The following is a 25,791-nucleotide window of genomic DNA, read 5'->3' as shown; positions in this document are numbered from 1 at the left end:
GACAAAACATTAACAACTGATAAATCTAGGTGAAGGATATATGGGTGCTAGTTCTTTCATCTTGTCTACTGGCTTGAAATGTTTCAAAATAAAAAGGGCGGGAGGGAGTAGTACCCAGGTAAATGAGTTATGAACATTTCCAAACTAAAATTCTCACGTCTCCCTCTACTCTCCCTGCTATCTACTATGCTACAGTCACAACAGCCTCCTTTCTGTCCTTCGAACAAAACAAGACTGTCACAATTTCAGTCTTTGCTTTGCTGGTGCTTCTTCTACCTGAAATACACTTCTTACAGATCTTTATTTGGCTGCTTTCTTCTGATCATTCAAGCCTCAACTCAAATATAATCTCAAAGAGGCCTCTTCTCCAACCACCTTATCTAGAGGAGATGTGCATCAGCTCTATTATCCTACTTTTTTTTCTAGCAATCCATTCCTTCAACATTATTCTTACATTTTATTCATAGTAATAATAACTGAAATGCTTCTACATGTACTTTTTTGTGTTTACTTCTGTTTCTCTCTCCAATACCACATGAGCTACAGGTCAAGACTGTTAGTTGTTTAGTACTTTTAGCCTGTTCTTGCCTTTCTTCTACAGCCTGTCTTCTACAACATCCATCCTTATATCCGGAAAAAAAAAAATGGAAGGAGTAAAGCAACTGAGCAGAAGCTAGAGGCTGAAGGGGTGTATCTGATGTTGATAGAAATTACAGTGGGTCAAGGAACTGATACTGGACTTAAAAGACAGTATAAGTACCTAACAGCTATAACAACTGATTGTTTACTGACACCAAATAAAGCTAAGACTAAAACCAGCAGCAAAAAGATTTTTGCCAGAAATTACAATTTCCCTAATATTTGGTTAAATTTAAAAGTTTGTGTCGTTCTAAGAACTATAGAAAAATCAGAGTCAACGTCCCATGAATTCAGTTAAGATTTTCATTTCTTTCTACTCTTCTAGTTGATATAACTGATGTTTTTCTGACCATTTTGCCTAACTTACCATCTGTTCTACCTTCCCTTCTACCTAATAGTTCTGTCATATGCTAAATCCTATCATCACACTATTAAAGACAGTGGTCTATGCCTTCTCTCTGGCTCTTTATAAATCCTTTAAATGCCATATATTCAAGAAAATGGTGAAAGAGAATGGCTGTGGAGAAGTCTAGGCCAGGTGCAGTGGCTCACGCCTGTAATCCTAGCACTGTGGGAGGCTGAGGAGGGTGGATCACCTGAGGTCAGGAGTTCCAGATCAGACTGGTTAACATGGTGAAACTCCGTCTCTACTAAAAATACAAAAAATAGCCACACATGGTGGTGGGTTCCTGTAGTCCCAGCTCCTTGGGAGGCTGAAGGAGAAGAATCATCTGAACCTGGGAGGCAGAGGTTGCAGTTAGCCAAGATTGTACCACTGCACTTTAGCCTGGACAACGGAGCAAGACTTTGTCTCAAAAAAAAAAAAAAAGTCTGAGGTCAGGAATGAGAATAACTAAAATGACAGCTTCTATAGTTTGTATTTATTGACTGTTTACCATATGCCAGGCTCTGTCCTAAGGATTTTACATGTACTAACTCACTTAGTTGTCACAAAACCTCATGGGATAATATCCCCATTTTATGGCTACGTAAGCTGAGGCACAGAGAAGTAAAGGAAGTTGACCAATGTCACACAATTAGTAAGTGGCAAGGCTAGAATCCAAACCAGGTCAAATGACACAAGAGTCTTTGTTTTTCATACTATGTTGTCTCTTACAATGGAACTGTTAAGTCTTTACTAATTTGATTAAAATTCTGAGGGTGCTGAAATTTTAGAAGCAAGAAGACCAATGCGCTAACTATATTAACACATTGAGATTGATCCTTAAATGTGGGTGACTTTTCTTGACAAGGAAAAGAACAAAGCAGTTTATGAACACATGCCAACTATTTAATAAGAATGCCAAGAGACTCTTCCCAAGTATGTTGTTAGAAGTACAGCAACATAGCTAAAAATATCAAAAGACTTGTGGGTCAAAGCTCTTCTCAGTAGAGTTCCACTAATATCCCAAGGATCTAAATCTTTTTTACATCTGATGGCTTTTAGCATATTTTGTTTTCCCTGTGACATCCTCATTCAGGATATTTTCTACAAGCACATTCTGATATATAACTCCACTAGGTTCCACTCCTGAATGTTTTGCAAAAAGAGCTCTGAAAGTAGAGCGACAGTGAGCTCCACAGAACCACATGCAGTTTTCGGTATTTTGCAAATGCTATGAAGTGATTTCTAAAACCCATTTTAAAATCATTCTACTGCTTTAGAGGCTATACAAAGTTAGGAAAGGGGAAAAGTTCTAAGGTACCCAACATATCAACTCCCACATACCTCAGGAAATGCAAAATGAGCTGTTTAATGGAATGGCACAATATTATATAGTTCTAACTATTTCTAAGTATCAATCATAAAAATTCTATAATATAAAACCTAAATAAATATGTGGATAACAGTAAAACCTCCAATGTATCATATGCATCCAAAGGTATACCAGTTTTTTATCCTTATTAAAATACATAGCTACCCACACACACAAAAAAAGGTTTTCTAACCTTTCAAAGTCACCTTGTCTTGTGAATTTTGACAACCTATACACGGCCCAGTTGTTAAGCTGTTTAGAGGTCATTCCTCTTCCATTATCTATCACTGCAACAGCAGGTTTTCCTTGTGTTTCATCAAAAAGCTATGAAACAAAATAAGTTCAAAACGACAGGAAAAGTCAAATCAATATTTAAAACATGAAAAGTTAAATATGAAAAAACTGATTCAATGGGCTCACTTATACATTACTGATGGAAGTGCAAATTAATACAATTTTCTGAAAGGCACTTCAGCAGCAGTATGTATCAAAAGCCTCAGAATTCTTCATGTCCTTTAGCCTAGAAATTCCATTTCTCAGAATTCAACTTAAGGAAATATTCAAAGACATGTACAAAGGTGTGCAAGAACGTTCATCATTCCGGCATTCCTTCCAGTGGCAAAAATACAGAAAAAAAATCTAAATGTTCAACAATAGAACACAAACTACACAATTTACATTACAGCCAATAAGCCACTGCAACAACAGATTGTATTGCAGAACATTCATGATACAGCACATGTTAACAATGTACTGTTAAGGGAAAGTAGAAGATTACAAAAAAGCAAAGGTACATATACATTTATGTATATATACATGCATAGAAAAAACATGAAAAAATTTTAACAACGGATGAAGAGATATCTGACAATTATGTATACTTTTAGTTTTACCTTTATTTTCTACTTTTCTCCAATAAACTTTTATTACTCTTAGAAAAAGAAAGTTAAATTGCTTTACAGTATTATTTCCTTACCAATTTGATCTGTATTCTTCTAACCCCAATGTTACGAGAAGTAGCAGACAATGAATTGTCAATTAATTCCGCAAGAGCAAATGCTGCAAGAGATTAAGAAAACATTGCTTAACTTTTCCCTCCCACATACTTTATATAAAAGCTCAAAGAAGAAGAAACTATCAAGTACCTTAAAGCCAAAGATCTAGAATTAAAGTATTATCCTGATCCTAATGATACAATAAATAACAAAGGCATCATCACCAATCACCACCAGCATCAAAAAAGCAGTCATCAATCAGTACTTGTATGGCACTATACAGCATGAGTCAGCCAGCCATGATTCCTGGCTTCAAGGAGTTTATAATCTAAAGACAGACATACAGACATTAAGAGACAAACAGAAGACCATAACCAAAAAATCAAATAGTCTGCGGTATGTAATTACATCATGCACAAGTCCAAAGTAAGCACATTTGGAAATACAGGGCAAATATAAAGTAATAAGCGTCTCTCTTTTTAATTTCCTATACTGCTCATGTGCAAAATAAGTGTCTCTTGAAAGCTAATTTACATATAGAATTCTTATGACTAACACATTTTTCAAGTGGCAGAATGCACTTGCTCAGTTGACACAGAACTGCTATTGATTCACTACCACACCACCAATCTGACATTCAATTTATCACTGGCTCAACATTAACTAATATTCTCCTTTCTTCAAGGTCACTATTCACACTATTTCCTGCTTTTATCCCCTTAGTAAAAAGAAAGGGAACATATCAAATTTACGTATCTTAATTCTGCAGAAACTCAACCCAACAAAAGCTGTAATTAATCCAAAGTAGCACTTCAGACTGGATATGGTGGCTCACGCCTGTAATCTCAACACTCTGGGAGGCCAAGGCAGGCTGATCACCTGAGGTCAGGAGTTTGAGACCAGCCTGGCCAACACAGCAAAACCCCTTCTCTACTAAAAATACAAAAAAATAGCTGGGCATGGTGGCCGGTGCCTATAATCCCAGCTACTCAGGAGGCTGAGGCAGGAGAATCACTTGAACCTGGGAGGTAGAGGTTGCAGCGAGCCGAGATTGCACCACTGCGCTCCAGCCTGGGCAACAGAGCGAGACTCTATCTCAAAAACAAAAACAAAAACAAAAACAAAAAAACAAAGTAGCACTCCAGCAAGCACTTCTAAACACTCCAAGGATAGCTATGTTTATAAACTAATTGCAAAGAAGTTACCACAAATCAGATTATGTACAAGGGTCTGGCTAAGGAAATAACTCCAGAAAATGAAGGGACACTGTAGGAAATGGCAGGAAAAGAAACTTAAAGAGAAATTTGCAAGAACTGAGTAGAATTCAGAATCTGATTAGACGAAAAATAAGAGGGGAAAAAGAAATTCAAGATGCATTTAAGTCTCTGCCTCTAGAAGACTAGACAAATGGTAACATTTCCCATAAAGAGAAAATTTAGAAGGAAGGAAAGAAAAATTCAGTTTAGATCTGATGCCCTACCACCACATTAAGCTCAATGAGCAGAGGTGTTCCAAAGAAAGCTGAAGCAGATATTGTGCTTAATTGAGACTGAAGATAGCCAGAGATAAAAGTTTTGCTTCCTTACACAGGTACAACAGTTAAGGCTTGGATCAGTTTACTAAAAGTATAAAAATAAAAGATCAAGGCCAGGCGCGGTGGCTCACACCTGTAATCCCAGCACTTTGGGAGGCCGAGGCAGGCAGATCACAAGGTCAGAAGACCAAGACCATCCTGGCTAACATTGTGAAACCCCGTCTCTACTAAAAAAATACAAAAAATTAGCCAGGCATGGTGGCGGGCGTCTGCAGTCCCAGCTACTCGGGAGGCTAAGGCAGGAGAATGGCATGAACCCAGGAGGTGGGGTGTGCAGTGAGCCGACATAGCACCACTGCACTCCAGCCTGGGTGACAGAGCGAGACTCCGTCTCAAAAAAAAAAAAAGATCAACATGACTTGAAGAAATGTCCACCAGAGTCAAAAAGAACCAGAAGTAGGGAAACGGAAGTAGGGAAAGACCCAGGAATGTACTGTAAAGTCACAGAAATCAAGGCAAGATTTTAAACACTGGGGTTTTCTGCTTATCCATATAATGATGGTATGAATGAAAACTGAAATGGTTTTCAACTGATAGGGTTTCAACTGATATGGTTTTCATATCATTTCATGATGGTATGATGAAAACTGATCAATCTGAAACATAAACTACATTAAGAGTTTAATAAATACTTCTGTTGACACTATAATTACACATTTAGCAATTTATCTCCAGGAAAATAATTAAAGATTCATGGGCCAGGTGCGGTGGTTCACGCCTGTAATCCCAGCACTTCGGGAGGTCAAGGCAGGAGGATCACCTTAGGTTGGGGGTTCAAGACCAGCCTGACCAGCATGGAGAAACTCCATCTCTACTAAAAATACAAAATTAGCCAGGCGTGGTGGTGCATGCCTGTAATCCCAGGAACTCATGAGGCTGAGGCAGGAGAATTGCTTGAACCCAGGAGGCGGAGGTTGTGGTGAGCCGAGATCAAGACATTGCACTCCAGCCTGGGCAACGAGCGAAACTGTGTCCTTCCTGCGGCACAGGCCAAAAATCAAATTGATACTTATATTTCTCAAACCTCTTATTTAATCTGACAGAAAATCCTTTGGGTCCTATTTTCAATGTTTTGTCTTAAAATGACCATTTCTCACCATTTCTATTGCTACCACCTGGTGTGGAGGCACCATCGTATCCACCCAGATACGATAAGAGACCAAGGCTCTCAATAATTTGAGGCCAGCAATTCAAGACCAGCCTGGGCAACATAGCAAGACTCCATCTCTACAAAGAAAATTCTATTTTTATTTTTAATTTTTAGAGACAGTGTCTCACTCTGTTGCCCAGAATGAAGTGCAGGAGTGCAGTCATAGCTCACTGTAAACTCGAATTCCTTGGGTCACTCAAGCAATCCCCCTGCCACTGCCTCCCAAGTAGCTAAGCAAGGTATGCACCAAAATGTCCAAATAATTTCTGTATTTTTTTGTAAAGATGGGGTCACATTGTGTACCCCAGGCTGGTCCTAAAGTCCTGGTCTCAAGTGATCTTCCCGCCTCGACCTCTCAAAGTGCTGGGATTACAGGCATGAGCCACTGCATCCAGCTACAATTTTTTTTTTTTTAATTAGCTGGGCATGGTGGTATGCACTTGTAGTTCTAGTCATTCAGGAGACTGAGGCAGGGGGATTGCTTACGCTTAGGAGTTTGAGGCTACAGTGTGCTGTGGTCATGCCACTGCAAAAAGGAAGAAAATCAAGAAAAACATGGACTCTCAAAAGTCAAGCAAGAAAAGTATATCAAAAAGGAAGAAGTACCAAAACAATCTCTAACACTTCAAGAAAAATTAGAACTGAAAATTTAAAATTGATCACTGGATTTAGTTGTTGGTGACCATAAAAGAGTGGGTACAGTAGAGTGGTAGGTGAAAATGTCTGGTCAGAGTAGGAAAGAATGGGAGGAAGAGAAGTACTGCTGATAGCGAATGCAGTCAGCTCTCTGGAAGACTTTTGCCATAAACAGAATCAAAAAATTTTAGGCAGTAGCCAGTGAAGGAAGTAAGACTTTAGTGTTTTTAAGATGGGAGAAGAGCTTTTCTGTAGAAAAAGAACAACATGATAGGTAATAAATGTACTAGTTATATATTCAAGGTCTGAAGTCACTCTCCTGAAGTTTAAATGCTGGCTCCACTACTCCCTAGTAGTGTGGCCTTGGGCAAGTTACCTAAAATCTCTTAGTTCCAGTTAATTCTGCAAAACAGGATCTTTACCTAAATTATTTTCTAACATTAGCTACCACACAGGATTAAGGAGTAAATGAGACAATGCTCATAAGTACTTGGTATAATGCCTGGCACTGTAGCGGATAGTAATGATAGTAGAGGTAGTGTTATGTTAAGAAAGCACACAAAGATTTAGCCAGAAGAACATTCAGTGTCATTTGTAACCGTAACAAAATTAAAAACAACCTAAATGTCTAATAGAAGAACACTGTTCGGACTGGGCATGGTGGCTTATACCTGTAATCCCAGCACTTTGGGAGGCTGAGGCGGGAGGATCATTTAGGTCAGGAGTTCGAGACCAGCCTGGTCAACATGGTGAAACTCCATTTCTACTAAAAACACAAAAATTAGCCAGGTGTGGTAGTGCATGCCTGTAATCCCAGATACTCGGGAGGCTGAGGCAGGTGAATCACTTGAACTCAGGAGGCAGAGGTTGTGGTGAGCCAAGATCACACCGCTGCACTCCAGCTTGGGTGACAGAGAGACTCTGTCTCAAAAAAAAAAAAAAAAAAAAGAAAAAGAATACTGCTCAAATAAATTATATTACCTAAATATTATCAAAATATACACAGAGAGACATATATATTAAAAGATGTTCACTTTATTTTTAAACAAAATGTAGGTTAAAGAAGTATGCACCATATAAAACCATTAAAAATCAAATAATATGAAAAGTTCTGAAATGATAAACACCAAAGTGTTAGCGGTGGTTATGTCTGGATAATAGTGATATTATTTATGTTCTTTTTGCTTATCTATGTTTTCTCATTTCCTGCAAACAAGAATACACATATAATGAGAAAAAAATAATTTTAATACAAAAGTTACCATGAACATGTAAGTAGTATTAGACACTTTGGCAAGTCCAGAAAGAGAGGATTCAGTAAACCAATCGATTTGTAAAGATCACTAGCAAATGGTCCAGAGACAGGACAGAAACTAGCAAGTAGTAAAGGTAGAAGGAAATGATAAAGACATGGAAATACGAACACAAACTTCTTACTTACGCAATCTAGCTATATGTATTTGCAAAGTAAAACAACTATTTTCTTAATTGGGAAAGGTCTATGACAGGCCAGGAAATCAGGAGACGAGAATATACAGGAGATGGAAAGCTGTATAGGTGCAAGACCCCTTATGAGTTGAAAAGAAAAGTTCTACTAGTAGGTTAGCTTTAAAGGACAGTTTTTTTTTCACTGAAGATGACATAGGTAGAATACATAATAATACTGTGATGAATCTGAGTAAGAAAGAAAAGGAGTGGTCTTCTAATAAAGTGTAATAAGAAGATTTATAAAAAGTGAAGGAATGGGACATGTGATCAGGGGATAAAGGTAGGTAATAGTTTATCAAAATTAGTATGAATGGGATACTTACGCAAAGGATTTTGTCCTTCACTGGCATAATACTCATACATGCCACTTTTAACCAGTGTGTCATAGTGAGGTAAGAAGTCAATTCGTTCTTTCGTAGCTGTCAGCAGTAACTGATTGACTGACTGTAGCAGGTACAAGGTGACTCCATCTTTAACAGTTTCATCTGTAATCAAGAGTGAAAATCATAAGTGCTAGGTCAGCATCACAGACTCAATGAACTTATAATTGTGAATATACAAACTCTATCTATGACGTATCTTTAATGATGGTAAAGAAAAACCCCCAATCATCTACCTGTAAACAAAGTCATGTTAAGGATATTAATGAAACAAGCACAAATACTTCCATTCATTTGAAACACTCAATTTTTAATAGGTTAAACTATCATAGGAAATCAGACGAGGATGTAAAATAGAGTGGTGTCAACATGAATGGAGAATCGTTAAATTCAGATGGAATCAGGCATGAAAAACCAGCAGGTCTTGGGAAACTAATTAAGTTAAAAAAAAGATAATGGAATAATCCAAGTTGGTTAGGAAAATTAGCTTCAGAAGATTTGTGCTAGGCAGAATCATCTTCTGTAGCCATAACTGATATCAACTATTTTTCTATAATCAAGCTTGAAAAATAAAACCTCTGTGCAAACTATGCACATACAGTCAGTTTCCTCCCTCATCCCAACAAATTAACAAAAATCATCAACAGATTTAGATGCATATCTAATAAAATAGTTATTGCTATACCACGTACTAGACCTTATTAAATATAAAAGCATGAACTTAGTAACACAGTTTACCTACCAAAATTATCACAGGTAATTTCTTTCCTACTTGTTGTCGTAATAACAAATTCTTCTTCAGGTGAAATGCCAAGTGTCTATCCAAAATAAGAAATAAAATCACTTATTACACAAAGGAAATAAATGTATTATTCAAATTTATAGAAATATGAAAACATTGACAGTACATTATTTTGTAACAATTACTATACTTATCTAGGAAATATAAAACTCAGTATATTTAAATTTTGCCTTTGCATAATTAATAGAGCATAAATCTATATAAATTACTTAATGAGGTCATTTTTTTCTGCTTCTGTAAGCAACCTAGGAACACTAGTGATTAGCTAAAACGTTTTGAAAGAGTTTTAACATCATCAGCAGGACCTACCCGGACAAAAGACACAGTATTTCATACCAATGTACAAGTTATCAACTTACTTGGAACAAAGTTTTAACGTAATTCATGTTCATATAGACTAGATATTTAAGTATGCAAAAACAAAATAGAAGAAAACAGAAGTTAGCATTTTATAGTACAGAGGGAAGATAGCCATGCTTTGTAAGACATACAGGTCCATTCAAAAGAATAATTTTAAAAATTAAAGCAAATTATAAATTAGAGGGAAAGTGGCCGGGCACAGTAGCTCACGCCTGTAATCCCAGCACTTTGGGAGGCCAAGGCCATCACATCACAAGGTCAGGAGTTTGAGACCAGTCCGGCCAACATGGTGAAACCCCTTCTCTACTAAAAATACAAAAATTAGCCGGTGTGGTGGCACACACCTGTAATCTCAGCTACTCAGGAGGCTGAGACAGGAGAATTGCTTGAACCAGGGAGGCGGAGGTTGCAGTGAGCCAAGATCACGCCACTGCACTCCAGCCTGAGCAACAGAACAAGACTCTGCCTCAAAAAAAAAAAAAAAAAAAAAAAAAAATTAGAGGGAAATTGCAACAAGAAACAAAAGGTTGGTATCCTTAATAGACAAAAAGCCTTCATAAATCAAGACAAGGATCAACAAAGAGAAAAAGTGAAATGACAAAAAAATGAAAAGGAAAAAATACATATGACCAATGAACACATGAACTGTAAAATCTCATTAATCAAAAAATGAGAATTAGAAAAGCGGTTAACATTTTCGTTTACATTAAAATTAAAAGATACATGCTCTGTCTAAAATGAAACAATACAGCAATATACATTTAAGAGAAAAGGCTTCTGGTTCAGGTAGTAATGGACTAGTCTAAAGATTAACATTCTTATTGAAAACAACTAAAAAATCTAAACTAGTGATACTCAAATCCTCAAAAATGATATTAATAAAAACCATTATTGTTCACCACTGGAATGAGCTAGGGCACCAACTTCTTACTCTGAACACTGACAAATTAAAGGGAAAGAACAAATTATTCACACTGCTTTTCTTGTATCAATGGTATTTCAGGGTAACCAAAACAGCTCCAGCTGATGATGCAACGTTGTTCTTTAAAGAATTCCAGCTAATAAATACAGGAGGAGTGGCAAATCAGATCAAAACCTCCTCATGAAGGCATCCTGCTGAAATCACGTGAATCCCAAGATTTTAATGTTAGCATTGCTATGAGTGGGTGAAACACCCACGCATCATGTGCCTCCCAATGTAATGCCATATTAAGTATCAGTACTACCTACAAAGTATTATTTGCCTCCTGACCCCAAAGAAGTTGAACCTAAATCAAAACAAGCCTTTAAAGCTAACTTCTAGTTTACAGAATATATACGGAGATAAAACAAATTAAGTAACATCGAAAAAGAGCACAAACAAATCCATAATGTGGAATATTAAAGACCTAGTTGATTTCTTCAAGAGGTCAACTGCAGGAAAACTAAAGAGCCTGGGGGAAGAGAAATTTGCTCAAATGCTTTAAATTGAAAATAATTAGGAAACACAAAAAAACCAGTTTAATGTGAAGACTAGGGCAGATCCTGATTTAAACCAACTATAAAAAGATACTTTTAAACATTCAGAGAACTCAATATGGACAGGGACATTAGACAATATTAAAAATGCTTAATTTTAATGGTTTGATAATACATATCCATGCTGAAGTATATGGGGTGAAATGACCTAAGACTTAGAATATGCCTTAAATACATTATAAGACAAAAATGATGCTAGTGTGGTAAATTCCTGTTAACTTGAATCTGGATGAGTACACTGAGGTTCATAACACGATTCTCTCTTTGTATGTGTCCGAAGCTTTTCATAAGAAAATTTCTACTTTAAAATATCCTGGAATAGTCCAGTGGAAGAGAATAGAGGGCCCTAAGACAGGTCCACATATATATGCATGGAGAGCCTAGCAAACAAGAGAAATGACATTACAAATTGGTCGGGAAAGAATAAATTATCCAATGAATGATATTAAGACAACTAGTTGTCTCAATATGGAAACAGATAAAATCCGCACCTTAACTTACACAAAAATAAATTCCAGGAGAATTAAAACAGCTGTACTTTAGCCCAAAATTGTAAAAGGAAACATAAGGAAATAATTTTGAGTGAACATAAAGGGATTTCTGAAAAGGTACAAACAGTGGGCCAGGCACACTGGTTCACAGCTACAATCCCAGCACTTTGGGAGGCCAAGGTGGGTGGATTGCTTGAGCTCAGGAGTTGGAGACCAGTCTGGGCAATGTGGTAAAACCCTATCTCTACAAAAAATGGAAAAAAAAAAAAAAACAAATAACGGCATGGTGGTGCACACGTGTAGTCACAGCCACTCAAAGAGGCTGAGGTTGGAGGATCCCCTGAGCCTGGGAGGCCGAGGCTGCAGTGAGCCGTGAACACACACTACTGCACTCCAGCTTGGGTGACTTCTGAGTGAGACCCTGTCTCAAAAGATGCAAATAGCACAAGTCATAAAGAAAAAGACCCAGACAACATAAAAAGATCAACATCACTAGTTAGCAGAGAAATTAATATCACTTATTCTCATCAGGTAGGCAAAAATGTTAAATTCTGAGCCCATCAAGTGTAGGCCTCTGTACAGAGAAATACACTGCTGATATGACTGAAAAAAAGTCAAACATAAAGAAAGTAATTAATTTGGCATACTTTAGTAAACTTAAAAGATACTCATATTCCATGCAATTCCACCCTAGAAAAATAAAGCCATAAACATAAACTGACTGGGAAGATTCTATTTGTTTAACAGAGACAAAATCTGACCTTACAGATTTTTATTAGGTTTTATATAACCATGACAGTGGTGTATTTTTTAATTCATTACTAATTTTTTATTTCTATGATGTCCCAGTTTTTTTTGTTTGTTTTTTGTTTTTTTGTTGTTGTTGTCATTGTTGTTGAGACAGAGTCTCGCTCTGTTGCCCAGACTGGAGTGCAACGGCGAGATCTCAGCTCACTGCAAGCTCGAGATCTCAGCTCACTGCAAGCTCCGCCTTCCAGGTTCACACCATTCTCCTGCCTCAGCCTCTCAAGTAGCTGGGACTACAGGCGTGTGCCACCACACCTGGCTAATTTTTGTATTTTTAGTAGAGACAGAGTTTCATCATGTTGGCCAGGCTGGTCTCAAACTCCTGACCTCAGGTGATCCGCCTGCCTCGGCCTCCCAAAGTGCTGGGATTAGAGGCGTGAGCCACCAGGCCTGGCCAATGTCCCACTTGTTATATCATACAATTATACATCCTGTAGAACAAAATGTGCTTTTATAGTTACTGAAAAACTATGTGCAAATGATTTTTTTAAGATCTATGTTCACCTAAAAAGTATTTATATCTAATTATTCCATATAATCCCACATAAGTCTAATTTTTTTTTTATTTTTTAAAGTTTGAGTACTTTTCTAGGATAATTGCATATAATAGTTCATTTAGCCTTCACTAACTACATAGAAGACTCCCCCTATTTCCCAGCTGTCAAATTATCTACCGATAGGAATGCTAGCACCTTATTCTCTTCTTCAAACATTGACAACTGTGTTATCATTCCTAACCATCTAATTGTATCCAGTTTTGCCTGTATTTTCCTGCACTGGACCAAAGAGTTCATTTTCTTCTGATTTTTAATCCACATTAAAAACCCACAGATTTTTAATCCACAAAAACCCACAGATTTTTAGTCTATAAATCTATTGTTATTCAATTAAGACACATAAACTATCTTTTTTTTCTTTTAAGTTCCTGGATACATGTGCAGAACATACAGGTTTGTTACACAGACATACATGTGCCATGGTGGTTTACCGCATCTATCAACCCATTATCTAGGTTTTAAGCCCCACATGCATTAGGTATTTGTCCTAATGTTCTCCCTTCCCTTGCCTCCTACTCTACAACAGGTCCTGGTGTGTGATGTTCCCCTCCCTATGTCCATGTGTTCTCATTGTTCAACTCCCACTTATGAGAGAGAACACACAGTGTTTGGTCTGCTGTTCCTGTGTTAGTTTGCTGAGAATGATGGCTTCCAGCTTCATCCATGTTCCTGCAAAGGACATGATCTCATTTATTTTATGGCTGCATAGTATTCCATGGTGTATATGTGCCACATTATCTTTATCCAGTTGATCATCAATAGGCATTTGGGTTGGTTCCAAGTCTTTACTATTGTAAATAGTGCTGCAATAAACTTTAAAATTAATCCATAATAAAAATCCATGGTTTTTAATCCACATCAAAAATCCACATTAAATATCCATGAATTTTCATCCGTATTAAATATCCATGGATTTTTCACGGGGCACAGTGGCTCATGCCTGTAATCCCAGCACTTTGGGAGGCCAAGGTGGGTGGATCACCTGAGGTCAGGAGTTCCAGACCACCCTGGCCAACATGGCAAAACCCCATCTCTACTAAAAACACAAAAATTAGCCGGGCATGACGGCTGGAGCCTGTAATCCCAGCTATTCGCGAGGCTGAAGTAGGAGAATCGCCTGAACTTGGGAGGCAGAGGTTACAGTTAAGCCAAGATTGCACCATTGCACTCCAGCCTGGGTGACAAGAGTAAAACTCCATCTCAAAAAAAAAAAAAAATGGATTTTTAATATATAAATCTATTATTTAATTAAGACACACAAACTATTTGTTTTCCCTGCTTCATCTATAAAAATTATTTCTTGAATTCACAATTTTTCTAAGTATTTTATTTTATTATTGTTTGTTTGTTTTTTGAGACAGAGTCTCACTCTGCCACCCAGGCTAGAGTGCAGTGGTGTGTTCTCGGCTCACTGCAACTTCCGACTCCCGGGTTCAAGTAATTCTCCCTGCCTCAGCCTCTCGAGTAGCTGGGATTACAGGCACCCACCACCAGATCCAGCTAGTTTTTGTATTTTTAGTAGAGACGGGGTTTCACCATGTTGGCCAGGCTGATCTCTAATTCCTGACCTCAGGTGATCCGCCCACCTCGGCCTCCCAAAGTGTTGGGATTACAGGCGTAAGCCACCATGCCAGCCCCAACGTCTCTCAAATATTTAAGGACCAACTGACTTGCAGTGCGTAAAATGATTACCTACCAAAATGATCAGTTAATTTTATTTTTAAAATCATTTTCTTTCACTATCTCTGAACAACAGGTAATTTTCATCCATGGATTAGTCAGAAACTACATACCTTAATTAGCATTGCTCTGAAACTCTGCAAACTAGCCAGCTTTTAATGTGGCTCCACTATATTTCGTTCCCCTACTATGGCACTTGCTACGCAATTGTTTTCTGCTTTTTTTTTTCCCCCAAATTATCAGGTTTATTGTAGAAATTGATGAGTAAATCTTACATTAAAATACAAAGCACCTAGAATATAGCTGCAAAACAAAAAACACTGGAGCCACACAAAGGAAAAAGTAGGTAACTTCTTCAAATGGGTGGTGGGGGGGATATGCAGACATGGGGCTTAATATCTGGGCATATTTAAGGACTAACCAAATGAGTCATCTTCTAATCGTTGATTCTGCAAGGCCATAAGGGCTCAAGTGAGTCAATAGCTGCTTATCAGAGGTCTAAGGGCTTCTTGCAGATTTGTCCTTTCCATTTCTTTCCTCTCCTTTTCCATGAGGTGAACTTTATTCAAATAACAATTTAGAGCCCAGCGTGGTGGCTCAAACATGTAATCCCAGGACTTTGGGAGGCCAAGGCAGGTGGATCACCTGAGGTCAGGAGTTCAAGATCAGCTTGGCCAAGGTGGCAAAACCCCATCTCTACTAAAAGTATAAAAATTAGCCAGACGGGGTGGCAGGCACCTGTAATCCCAGCTACTCAGGAGGCCGAGGCAGGAGAATCGCTTGAACCTGGGAGATAGAGGTTGCAGTGAGCCAAGATGGCGCCACCACACTCCAGCCTGGGTGACAGCGAGACTCTGTCTCAAAAAAACATAAATAAATAAATAACAGTTTAGGATCATCCATAATACTGCCTGACACTACAAACATTTATTGGTTTAATTTACATTTTAACAAAAACTTTAGTATATTATTTTGTCTCTTCCCCTAAGGACAAAAGTGATGGTTCTAATAAAGAGTGTGGAGTAGTGAAAAAAAAGAAAAGAAAAAAAAAAAAAAAATATATATATATATATATATATATGTGCTTTGGAATCAAACTGACCTAAATTCCAAACCCAGTTTCACTGCTTGTTGACCATGTAATCTCAGATTATTAATTCAGTGACTTAAATAAATTCTTCGAGTATGTAATGGAGACAAAGTTATGGGATCAGAGGCATAATCTAATAATGCTTAAAAGAAGTCTAACAACAAAAAAGTTAGCCTTCCCAGCCTTCTTTTTTCTTACTAGTTGGTTCCTCTCATTTTTAACTAAACTTAAAATGTTTTCTAGCAGGATAAAGTGGGAGGAAGGAGGAAAATAATTAGTTAAAAGAAATATTTTCCTTGGTTTTCCAGTTGAAATATTGAAGGAAGGAATAAATACCTCTGTTCCCTACAGCAAAGAATGCCATTTGAGGAGTATAACAGAATGAACAGAGGTTCTGGGTTTGAATACTAACTTGAGTTTTACTATCTGAGTAATGAGTCACCATCTCCAAGACTGTGTTTATACTTCTGTAATAATAGGCCACTTATACTTCCTCTATTTATCTAAGAGTTACCGAGACATCTTACAAGCAAAAAGAGGGAAACAGTGCATTTCTAGAGGAAGGGTAAAGTAGCAAAACATTTTCAAAAAGCAATTTTAAAATACGAAACAAGAGCTTTAAAGACGTGTCTCATCTTTGATCCAGTTCTAAGATTTCAAACTAAGCAAGCAATAATAAAGACATAAAAGGCTATGTTTTATATTAAAAGACGTTTTTCCGCCGGGTGCAGTGGCTCACACCAGTAATTCCAGCACTTCGGGAGGCAGGTGGACCTCTTGAGCCCATGAGGGCGAGACGAGCCTGGGCAACATAGCAAAAACCCCGTATGTACGAAAAATACGAAAAAAAAAAAAAAAATAGCTGGGCGTGGTGGCTACTTGGGAGAATGAGGTGGGAGGATCACCTGAGCCCGGGCATATCTGAGCCTGGGAAAATATTCATTATAGCATTAGTCAAAATCAAAAAAATTAAAAGTAATGTAAACTTCAACAGAAAGGAGAGATTTGATTACGTAAATAGTGGTAGCAAATGGACCATTTCAAATTTTGACTTGAAGACCTACGTTAAAAGACACTTCTGACACTATTAAGTGAAAAAATTAAAGAATATAAAACACATATTTTAGTAATCTTAAAAATGGAGTGTGAGGGAGGAGGAAGGCTGAAAAGAGTACTCTCAGGTGCTAAGAGTAGTCATACAGCAGTTTTACAGCGAGTAAAATATTTACTTTCTCCCCCTCTCTGGTTCCGTATTTTCTTTACTGATATTTTTACAGTAAACATAATAAACGTAAAAAGTTTCCCTTTTGTAGAATGGTTCTGAATACAAAGCATTCAACAAAAAAGATGAGCATTCATTCACCTTTCAAACACAACGGGAATCTACTACATTCAGGCACAGAATTAACTTGAGTGGATAGGTTTTTGTCTTCATTCATTTATCCATTCTAATCTGGGCATTTACAATGTGGCAGGCACAGTTCTAGACGCTGGGACTACAGCTGTGAACAAAAGAAAGTCCTTACGTCCCAAATCGTTTTCATTCTACGGATCATAATTTCAATTATTTCAGCAACCACACAGTTATATGGTCTAGATAGAACATTTCTAAACTTATCAGCCTCAAGACAAAACACCGCTTCAAAGTTCTTTTCTTTCCTTGGAAGCTAAGTGTTCTTAACAGCTTAAAAAGGGACCTCATGTGGTTAATTCAGAGCATGACAATATTCCTTCCTCAAAGCTCAGGCAATGCCACCACCTCATAATCTATAAAGTACATCACAGTTTAAAGCAGATTTCCCTGCAGGTTGATTTTTAAAGCAAACCAATACACGGGGTAGGTACGTTCTCGGGTGTTCCGCAGTCACCCACACCAACCTTTGACTCGGTTTCGGAATTCCCTAGGGTTAGGGCTCAGGAAATCAGAAGGCCAGCTCTACCTGCAAGCTGACCTGGCCGTGGCTCCGTGCGGAAGGATCCCCTCCACCGGCCCCGCCCCAGAAGGACCTGCAACCTTGACAGGGAACCCGGGGACACCCCGCATCCTCTAACGAACTCGGGGGAGATCGACTCCAGGAATTTCACAACTTCTCACCGTCGCCACACTCACAACAGAGCCCCTGGGGGTTAACTCCCTTCTCTCGTTTTAAAAAAGTTACAAAGTAAAAACAGACACCAACGGCTTTCCCTAGACTGCAGGGCCGCGATCGGGCTAAGCTCGCCCAGGACCAACAAACGCTGAGGTCTCAACCCGGGGCGGCCGGGCCTCCCGTAAAAGGAGCGGAGGCAGAGGGAAGGCCACGGAGGAGCCGGCTCTGCACTCCGAGGCCCGGGCCAGGGCCCGCCCGAGGCGTCCGGCCACCAGGTCACGGACAAGGCGGGCACCTGGGAGGGAGAAGCCAAGGCCGCAGGACCAGGACCGGGTGACAGGTTTATTGCCCTCCGTGAGCAAGTTGAGTTTCTCGTCACCCTCCCACCCCCAAGTCTACACGCGCATCCCTTCCTCGCCCCTTCGCGTACCTGACACACAGAGGCGCGAAATCCCGCGTAGTCCGAGCGCTCCCCGACCTGCAGAGACCGGTCCCCGAGCTCGGACTCCTTTTCGCGCCGGTCAAACAAGTACACCGTCCTGTGGCCGACGCCTCCGCCATCCTCCTTAGTCCCCACAGAGGCCCCGCCGGGCCCGCCGCCGTCCGCCGCTGCCATATTGGGGAGAAGGTGAAAAGACAGCGACGCCGGCCGCCGCCAGGCTCAGGGCTGAGGTGCGCGCTCGGCGCGGCGCCTCAGCTCCAGCTCCCGGAGCGACTCGAGGCCTCGGCCCGGCGCGCTGCAGCTCCTCCTCAGCGGCGGCGGCCGAGCAGCGGCAGGCGCCGAGGATCACCCGGGAACCGATTCAAACGCGCTCCTGCCCGTGCACCACGTCACTTCCGCGCCCCGCCACTCCTGAGGAGAAGGGGACGCGCGGCGCGCTCCTCACCGGGCCCGGGCCCAGCGCCTATCGCCGCCTACGCGAGCCTCCCGGTGCGACCTGCGACCAGAGCCGCCGCCGAGACTGTGGCGCAGGAAGAAGAGGGGTGGCGGGTGGCCGGCGGCAGCGAGGGGGCGGGGCGAATCCAGCAGGCCGCGCGGGCGGGGGCGGGGCTTCTCCGCGCGCGCGCCCGCGGCCCGCCTCCTCGGTCCTCGCGGAGTTGGAGGGAGGCTGAATCCTTCGCGGGCGCCTGCGCCCTGCGGGTTGTCCTCAGAAGCCGAGCCTGGAGAGCAGGGCTCGGGGACAGCGGGGGAATCTCCCGAAGAGCTGTGTTCTTTCGGCGGAAAGGGCCCCACCGGCTTCCCGCCTCGCCATGATCCAGACTGAGCTTATAGGTGTCGAGCTCGCGGCGCCGCGCCGTCTGGCTAAACCCTCTGTGGCTGGGTCGCGTGGACGCGGCGGCGGGAAGCTTCAGGCCCGCGGTACTCGCCGGGTGCAGAGTCCCCCGAAGCGAGCACCGCGAAGCTGGTCGGTCAGAACGTCAGAAGGGCACTCTGTGACGTCACAGCGCCCCCGCCCGCACTCTCTGGGGTCCCTGGAGCGCCGACGGCATTCGGGGTGCGGGGGTGACTCCAGCGCCCTAGTTTTCTCTCTACCTGTGCTTCGCGGTCTCCCACGTACCTGTAAATTGTGAAAGAACCCACGCCACAGTTACTAGGGTTAAATTAGATGTTCGCAAAATTCTTAAGGTCTAATGCGTTTTCAATAAAAGCCTTTAATCGTCATTACTGGGCAACGTTTCTTTAACTATCCTTATCCTGGGCAGGTAGTGCCCTAACTCAACAAATAAAATGGCATTGTTACAGGACTAGGTTTACTCTCCGATTCTTAGAAGTCGTGACTATTGTATACTTCAGAGTGATATGCAAATTCAGAAACCCAAAGGTAGCAGATAGAGGGGTTTTTCAAATCTCAGAATATAAGCCTGGATAATAGTGCGTTTTCTATAGAGGGGTTTTTCAAATCTCAGAATATAAGCTTGGATAATAGTGCGTTTTCTATTTTACTAGGTTTGCTAAAACCTAGTATGGACAGACTTACAAAGTTAGTATTATGTTAGAAACCTAGATTTGCTTGTTGATGTCAAGACGTTTCAAGGTCGTGGAGTATGTATGTATAATTGGCTACACATATGCTAGAGGTAGACACCAACTGGAACGAAATTGTGAAGGCGTGTTTGGGGAACATAAATCATTTGTCTAGAAGTGGGGAAAACTGAGCGGTAGATGGTGAAAGATAAAATTGGAAAGACATAAATTGTGGCCAAATGCCGTTTATGTTCCTTAAGGTGGAGGTGGAGGAAGAGAAAACAAAAAAGTAATCCTCAATTCTAATGGAATTTCTTTGAAGTCTGATGTTTTATTTACCTTTCAAATTCATGCGAATGTCTCTTTCTATTCCTTTATATAGCGGTGTTTGAGTTAAATGACTCAAAGGAAAACACAAATTGTTTTTCTAATTCTTAGTTAATAGGTAAGATGAATTGCCTCTCTACTTCAGCAAATTGAGATTAGAGCTGGAGGTTCGTCATCAGGGCAATTTCTCATTTCTCTTTAATACCAAATTATACAAGCACACCTCTTTCATGTCTTTAGAAGAGATTTCAGGATCATCTCTAAGAGATTTTTTTTTAATGGTGCCAGAGAAGTGTACTACAATATTATGGGCAGCTCTTAGTGGTAACATTGATGTCTTATCTTGTTGAGAGATCGAGTCTGAATCAGTTTCTTAATGGCAGTATGGCATCACTTTTGTTCTCAGAATATCAAACAATTTTTTTCATCAAAGAAAGATGATGAGTTTGTTGTTTATTTAATTTTCATCACAAGTAAATAAAAGGGTTTGAAATGACCCAGTTCCTTAATTAGTTCTCTTCAATTGACTCTTAATTTTTATTTTACAGAGTAAAATATTTAAGAGTAAAATATTTCTACAGAGTAAAATATTTAAGTGGCCTTGTATCAGTTATTTATTGCTACATAACAAAGTTCCCCCAAATTTAGTGGTCCCTGAAGAAGTTCCCCATGCCCTTCCTCCTTGGATTTAGCTCGAGCGTCAGGCAGGCAGCACAGACCCAGACCAGGTGCAGCTCAGAGGTGGTGAACAATAGCTCTTCATGTCTACAATTAAAAATGGCCTCCAGTAAAACTACAGTCGTCCTTTGGTATCCTTATGAAATTGGTTTCTAGACCAGGACCCCTAGGAAAATCCAAGGCTGCTCAAGTCCCTCTCATAAAAGAGCGAACGAAGTATTTGCATACAACCTACAGACATCCTCCTGCATACTTTAAATCATGTCTAAATTACTTTAATACCTAATACAATATAAATGGTATGTAAATGGATTGTTATACTATATTGTTTTTCATTTGTATTTTTTTGTTGTTTTATTGTGATTTTAAAATATGTTCTATCCTCAGTTGATAGAATCCAGGCAGGCGGGACCCAAGGATACTGAGGGCCACAGTACATTGCAAAAAAAAAGAAAAAGGGGGGGGGGACAAAAGACTTAATGGAAAAAGTATAAAAGCTGATGAAGCCGAGCCTGAGGATTTTATGGTGGAAAAAGTACTACACCAAGGTGTGGTGAATGGGAAGGTGGAATATTCCCTGAAAGGGAACGGATTTACACTTGCTGACAATAATTGAGAACCTGAAGAAAACTTAGATTTTCCTAAGTTAATTGAACTATTTCTTAATCCTCAAAAAAACTGGTAAAGGAAAAGATAGTACAAAAAGAAAATCTTTATCCGATAGTGAATCTGATGACGGCAAATGAAAGGGATGCTACTGAAAAACCAGGAGACTTTGCCAGAACTCTTGATCCTAAGCAAACAATTGGTGCCACAGACTGCAGTGAAGAATGAATGTGTCTAATGGAATGGAAAGATTCAGATGGGGCCGACGTGGTGCTGGCAAAGAGGCAAACACGAAGTGTCCTCGAATTGCAAATTATGTTTATGAAGAGAGACTAACTTGGCATTCCTGTCCAGAAGATGAAACTCAAAAATTGTTGCACTGCAGTATATTGCCATATAGTGTGTGTGTACGTGTGTAAAACCTAGGTCTTGATTTTCTTATTAGTGTGAAATATTCTATTTTTTAAAAAATAGAGATAGAGTCTCACTATGTTGCCCAGGTTGGTCTCAAACTCTGGGCTCAAGTGGTCCTCCTGCCTTGGCTTCCCAAAAGTGCTAGGACTACAGAAATGAGCCACCGTGCCCAGCCAGCTATTTTCTAATGAAATCTATTTTCTACTTCAAGATCTTGTTTTGAAGTAGAATCGAGAGAGTTTTGGGGTTTGTTTTGGGGATTTGTTGGGGTTTTTTCATCAATAGCACTTGTTACTTTTGAACAAGTAGAAAAAAGCTTTCTGTAGCTGCTTCATTTACCAGAAAAGAATATTTGATTCCATGGTATATTATTTCCTCTGCATTGGAGAACAGCTTTTCTAAATGTTGGGAACATTTTCCATAATCATTACTCAATCATAACTTGTGTTTAACCTATAACGCCTAAGGCTATTCTGAATTTTTATTTGTTTGTGTATATGTAAATACACACATACATAGTTGTGGTTTTGTTTTTTACATGACCTAAGAAATGGCATTTCACAATCATGGGTAAATTCAAGTTTTCTTCTGGAATGCCATCATTCTAAGCAGCCCAAGGAATAGATCACCTTAAGTTAAAATTTTTCGTAAAGCCACAATGTTTCAAATTGAATAATTTGTAATTAATTGGCCAAGTTAAATACAATGTAAACAATTTAAATTGTACAATTTAAAGAAGCCAAATCAGAGCCAGGTGCGGTGGCTCACGCCTGTAATCCCAGCACTTTGGGAGGCCAGGCGGCCTGATCACCTGAGGTCGGGAGTTCAAGACCAGCCTGACCAACATGGAGAAACCCCATCTCCCCTAAAAATACAAAATTAGCAGGGCATGGTGGTACATGCCTGTAATCTTAGCTACTTGGGAGGCTGAGACAGGAGAACCACTTGAACCCTGGAGGCAGAGGTTGTGGTGAACTGAGATCGCACCATTGCACTACAGGCTGGGCAATAAGAGCAAAACTCCTTCTCAAAAAAACGAAGCCAAGTCAGAGTCCATAATGTCTACAGCTATAGTCATATAAAAGCAACAGTTTATTTGCAAAACCTTCTAAAAGGAGAAATTTTATCACCAACAACCTCCCTACTCAGATAAGGAAACCAGACAGATACTGATGTGGCTTTTTTTTTTTTTTTTTTTTAAGACGATCTTGTAATGTTGCCAAGACTGGTGTGCCATGGTACAATTATAGCTAACTGCAGCCTTGAACTCATGGGTTCAAGCAATCCTTACGTCTCAGCCTCCCAAGTAGCTAGGACTACAGGCACATGCCACCACACCCAGCTAATTTTAAAATTTCTTTGTAGAGATAGGCTCTTGCTTTCTTTTCCAAGCTGCTCTCGAACTCTCGGCCTTGAGCGACCCTCCCACCTCAGCCTCCCAAAGTGCTGGGATTGCAGACATAAACCACCACTCTCAGTCCCATACTGGTGTGTTTTAATTAGTCAAGCAAGGCTTAGCTAAGTGGGCATTTAAAGATTCCTTCTGAAGAACCATTTCTTTACAAAACGTTGAAAATCTTATGCTGTATTGGCCAAAAGGTCATAATTCATGGAATGTCTTTGTTCATGAAACTAAATAGATGGTTAGAGATGTTGCTGTTTAAGACCTGGTGGCATACATGGGTGAACAATTGCAATGTAAACTCTTGACTTGCATGCTTTTTCTTTACCTCAACCCATTGATTACATGTAGGCTCAATCCTTTCACTATTTAGGTTACTGGTTCAGAAGAAGCCAGGAAAAACAGTAACACTATAGTAATAAGAATGTTGCCTGAGTGTGTATTGCTTACTTTCTTGTAGATACTGCTGAATAGCGATCAATACGTAGCTTTATATTTTTAAAAATAAATGACTTAGTGGCTTAAATAGGAATCATTTATTTGCTTGTGATCGACAATTTGGTCTAAGATAACAATTTGGAACAGATGTTCTGCTGGTCTCACTTGAGATCACTTCAACAGCTTCAGTCAGCTGGTAGCTTCACCAAGGCTGGATGGCTCACAATGGCCTCACTCTCATGGCTGGCAGTCAGCTGAGGCTGTTGGTTAGAGCGCCTCAATTTTCCTCTAGTAGGCATCTTTAATAGCATAGCTTGGTTTCTTACTTGGTTGTCACAGCATTCCACAACAAAAGGCTCCAGTGTGCAAGTGCTTATGGAAGCTCTGCTTGCATCACATTTTCTTTCTTTCTTTCTTTCTTTCTTTCTTTCTTTCTTTCTTTCTTTCTTTCTTTCTTTCTTTCTTTCTTTCTTTCTTTCTTTCTTTCTTTCTTTCTTTTTTTCTTTTGAGACAGAGTCCCACTGTGTCACCCAGGCTGGAGTGCAGTGCACAATCTCGGCTCACTGCAGCCCCTGTCTCCTGAGTTCAAACAATTCTTCCACCTCAGCCTCCTTAGTAGCTGAGAGTATAGGTGTGCGCCACCATGCTGGCCTGATTTTTTTATTTTTAGTAGAGATGAGAGTTCACCACGTTGGCCAGGCTGGTCTCCAACTCCGATCCACCCACTTCAGCCTCCCAAAATGCTGGGATTACAGGTGTGAGCCACTGCACCCAGTCTGCATCACGTTTTCTTTTTTTTCTTTTTTTTTGATTGATATGAAGTCTCTTGTCCCCTGGCTGGAGTGCAACGGCATGATCTCCGCTCACTGCAACCTCCGCCTCCCAGGTTCAAGTGATTCTCCTGCCTCAGCCTCCCTAGTAGCTGGGATTACAGGTGTGTGCTACCATGCCCGGCTAATTTTTGTGTTTTTAGTAGAGACAGGGTTTCACCATGTTGGCCAGGCAGGTCTTGAACTCCTGATCTCAGGTGATCTGCCTGCCTCGGCCTCCCAAAGTTTTGAGATTACAGGTGTGAGCCACCGTGCCTGGCCTACATTTTCTAATGTCCCACTGGCCAAAGCTAGTTATGCAGCCAAACCCCTGTGTCGTCCACTCCCACAACAGAGGTAGGCTTACAAAAATCCTGATAGGGAGAATGCGCTGTATCTGTATATTGAAATGAGACGAGTTTGAAAAAGTATTGCAGATATATGGTAGCTGGCAAAAAGAAGGAAAATAAAAAGCAGTCTTGTTAGGAATTGCTGATGAGATTAAATTTCCCCCAAATAAAAATACCTAGAAAATTGTGCTTGCTTTGGCAGCACATATACTAAAATGGGAATGAAACAGAGAAGACTAGCATGGCCCCTGCACTAGGATGACACACAAATTCCTGAAACATTCCATATTATAAAAAAATAAACATACCTAGAAAATAAAGGGCAAGGGCCAGGCATAGTGGCTTATGCCTGTAACACCAGCACTTTGGGAGGCCGAGATGGGCAGATCACGAGGTCAAGAGATCAAGAGCATCCTGGCCAACATGGTGAAACCCCGTCTGTACTAAAAATACAAAAATTAGCTGGGCATGGTGGCGTGCTCCTGTAGTCCCAGCTACTCGGGAGAATTGCTTGAACCTGCGAGGCACAGGTTGCAGTGAGCTGAGATCGTGCCACTGCATTCCAGCCTGGCGACAGAGCGAGACTCTGTCTCAAAAAATAATAATAAATAAATAAAAAGAAGTGCAAGGAAAGTGATTTTGGGGGGTTATTTTGTATTTTGCCCATTTGTGGGGAATTCTACAGGATGAAAGTGATTTTTTTAATACCTCTATCTTCTCAAATTTATTTATTTTTATTATTTCTAGAGAGATAAGGACAATTTTAG

At 40.2% G+C, this 25,791-nt stretch overlaps 1 protein-coding gene, 1 non-coding gene and 1 pseudogene across 4 annotated transcripts in view; 2 read left to right on the top strand and 1 right to left on the bottom strand.

The window, feature by feature from the left end:
- The window catches only part of SMCHD1 (structural maintenance of chromosomes flexible hinge domain containing 1), a 151,870-nt gene extending 132,849 nt beyond the window's left edge, over positions 1–19,021 (bottom strand). For 2 of the 3 annotated variants that reach the window (XM_023228532.3, XM_023228533.3), the window contains exons 1-5: positions 18,465–19,019; positions 9,382–9,457; positions 8,583–8,744; positions 3,373–3,455; positions 2,590–2,720 (exon numbers count right to left, since the gene is read on the bottom strand). In XM_023228532.3, coding sequence (XP_023084300.1) covers positions 2,590–2,720; positions 3,373–3,455; positions 8,583–8,744; positions 9,382–9,457; positions 18,465–18,650 — 638 coding nt within the window. In that variant the 5' untranslated portion in view covers positions 18,651–19,019. Of the gene's footprint in view, positions 1–2,589; positions 2,721–3,372; positions 3,456–8,582; positions 8,745–9,381; positions 9,458–18,464 lie in introns of all 3 variants that reach the window. The other variant, XR_002735005.3, reaches the window with a different exon arrangement.
- A 264-nt stretch (positions 19,022–19,285) lies between these two features.
- Positions 19,286–22,030, top strand: LOC111553537 (annotated as a pseudogene).
- A 3,180-nt stretch (positions 22,031–25,210) lies between these two features.
- Positions 25,211–25,317, top strand: LOC111553642. Its single transcript, XR_002735023.1, has one exon. It is a non-coding gene; the product is annotated as a U6 spliceosomal RNA (small nuclear RNA).
- Positions 25,318–25,791: the final 474 nt, after the last annotated feature.

Source organism: Piliocolobus tephrosceles, chromosome 18, assembly GCF_002776525.5.
Source record: "Piliocolobus tephrosceles isolate RC106 chromosome 18, ASM277652v3, whole genome shotgun sequence".
Taxonomy (NCBI): Eukaryota; Metazoa; Chordata; class Mammalia; order Primates; family Cercopithecidae; genus Piliocolobus; species Piliocolobus tephrosceles.
The sequence above is the reverse complement of the archived record's forward strand: the minus strand, read 5'-3'. Positions and strand labels throughout refer to the sequence as shown.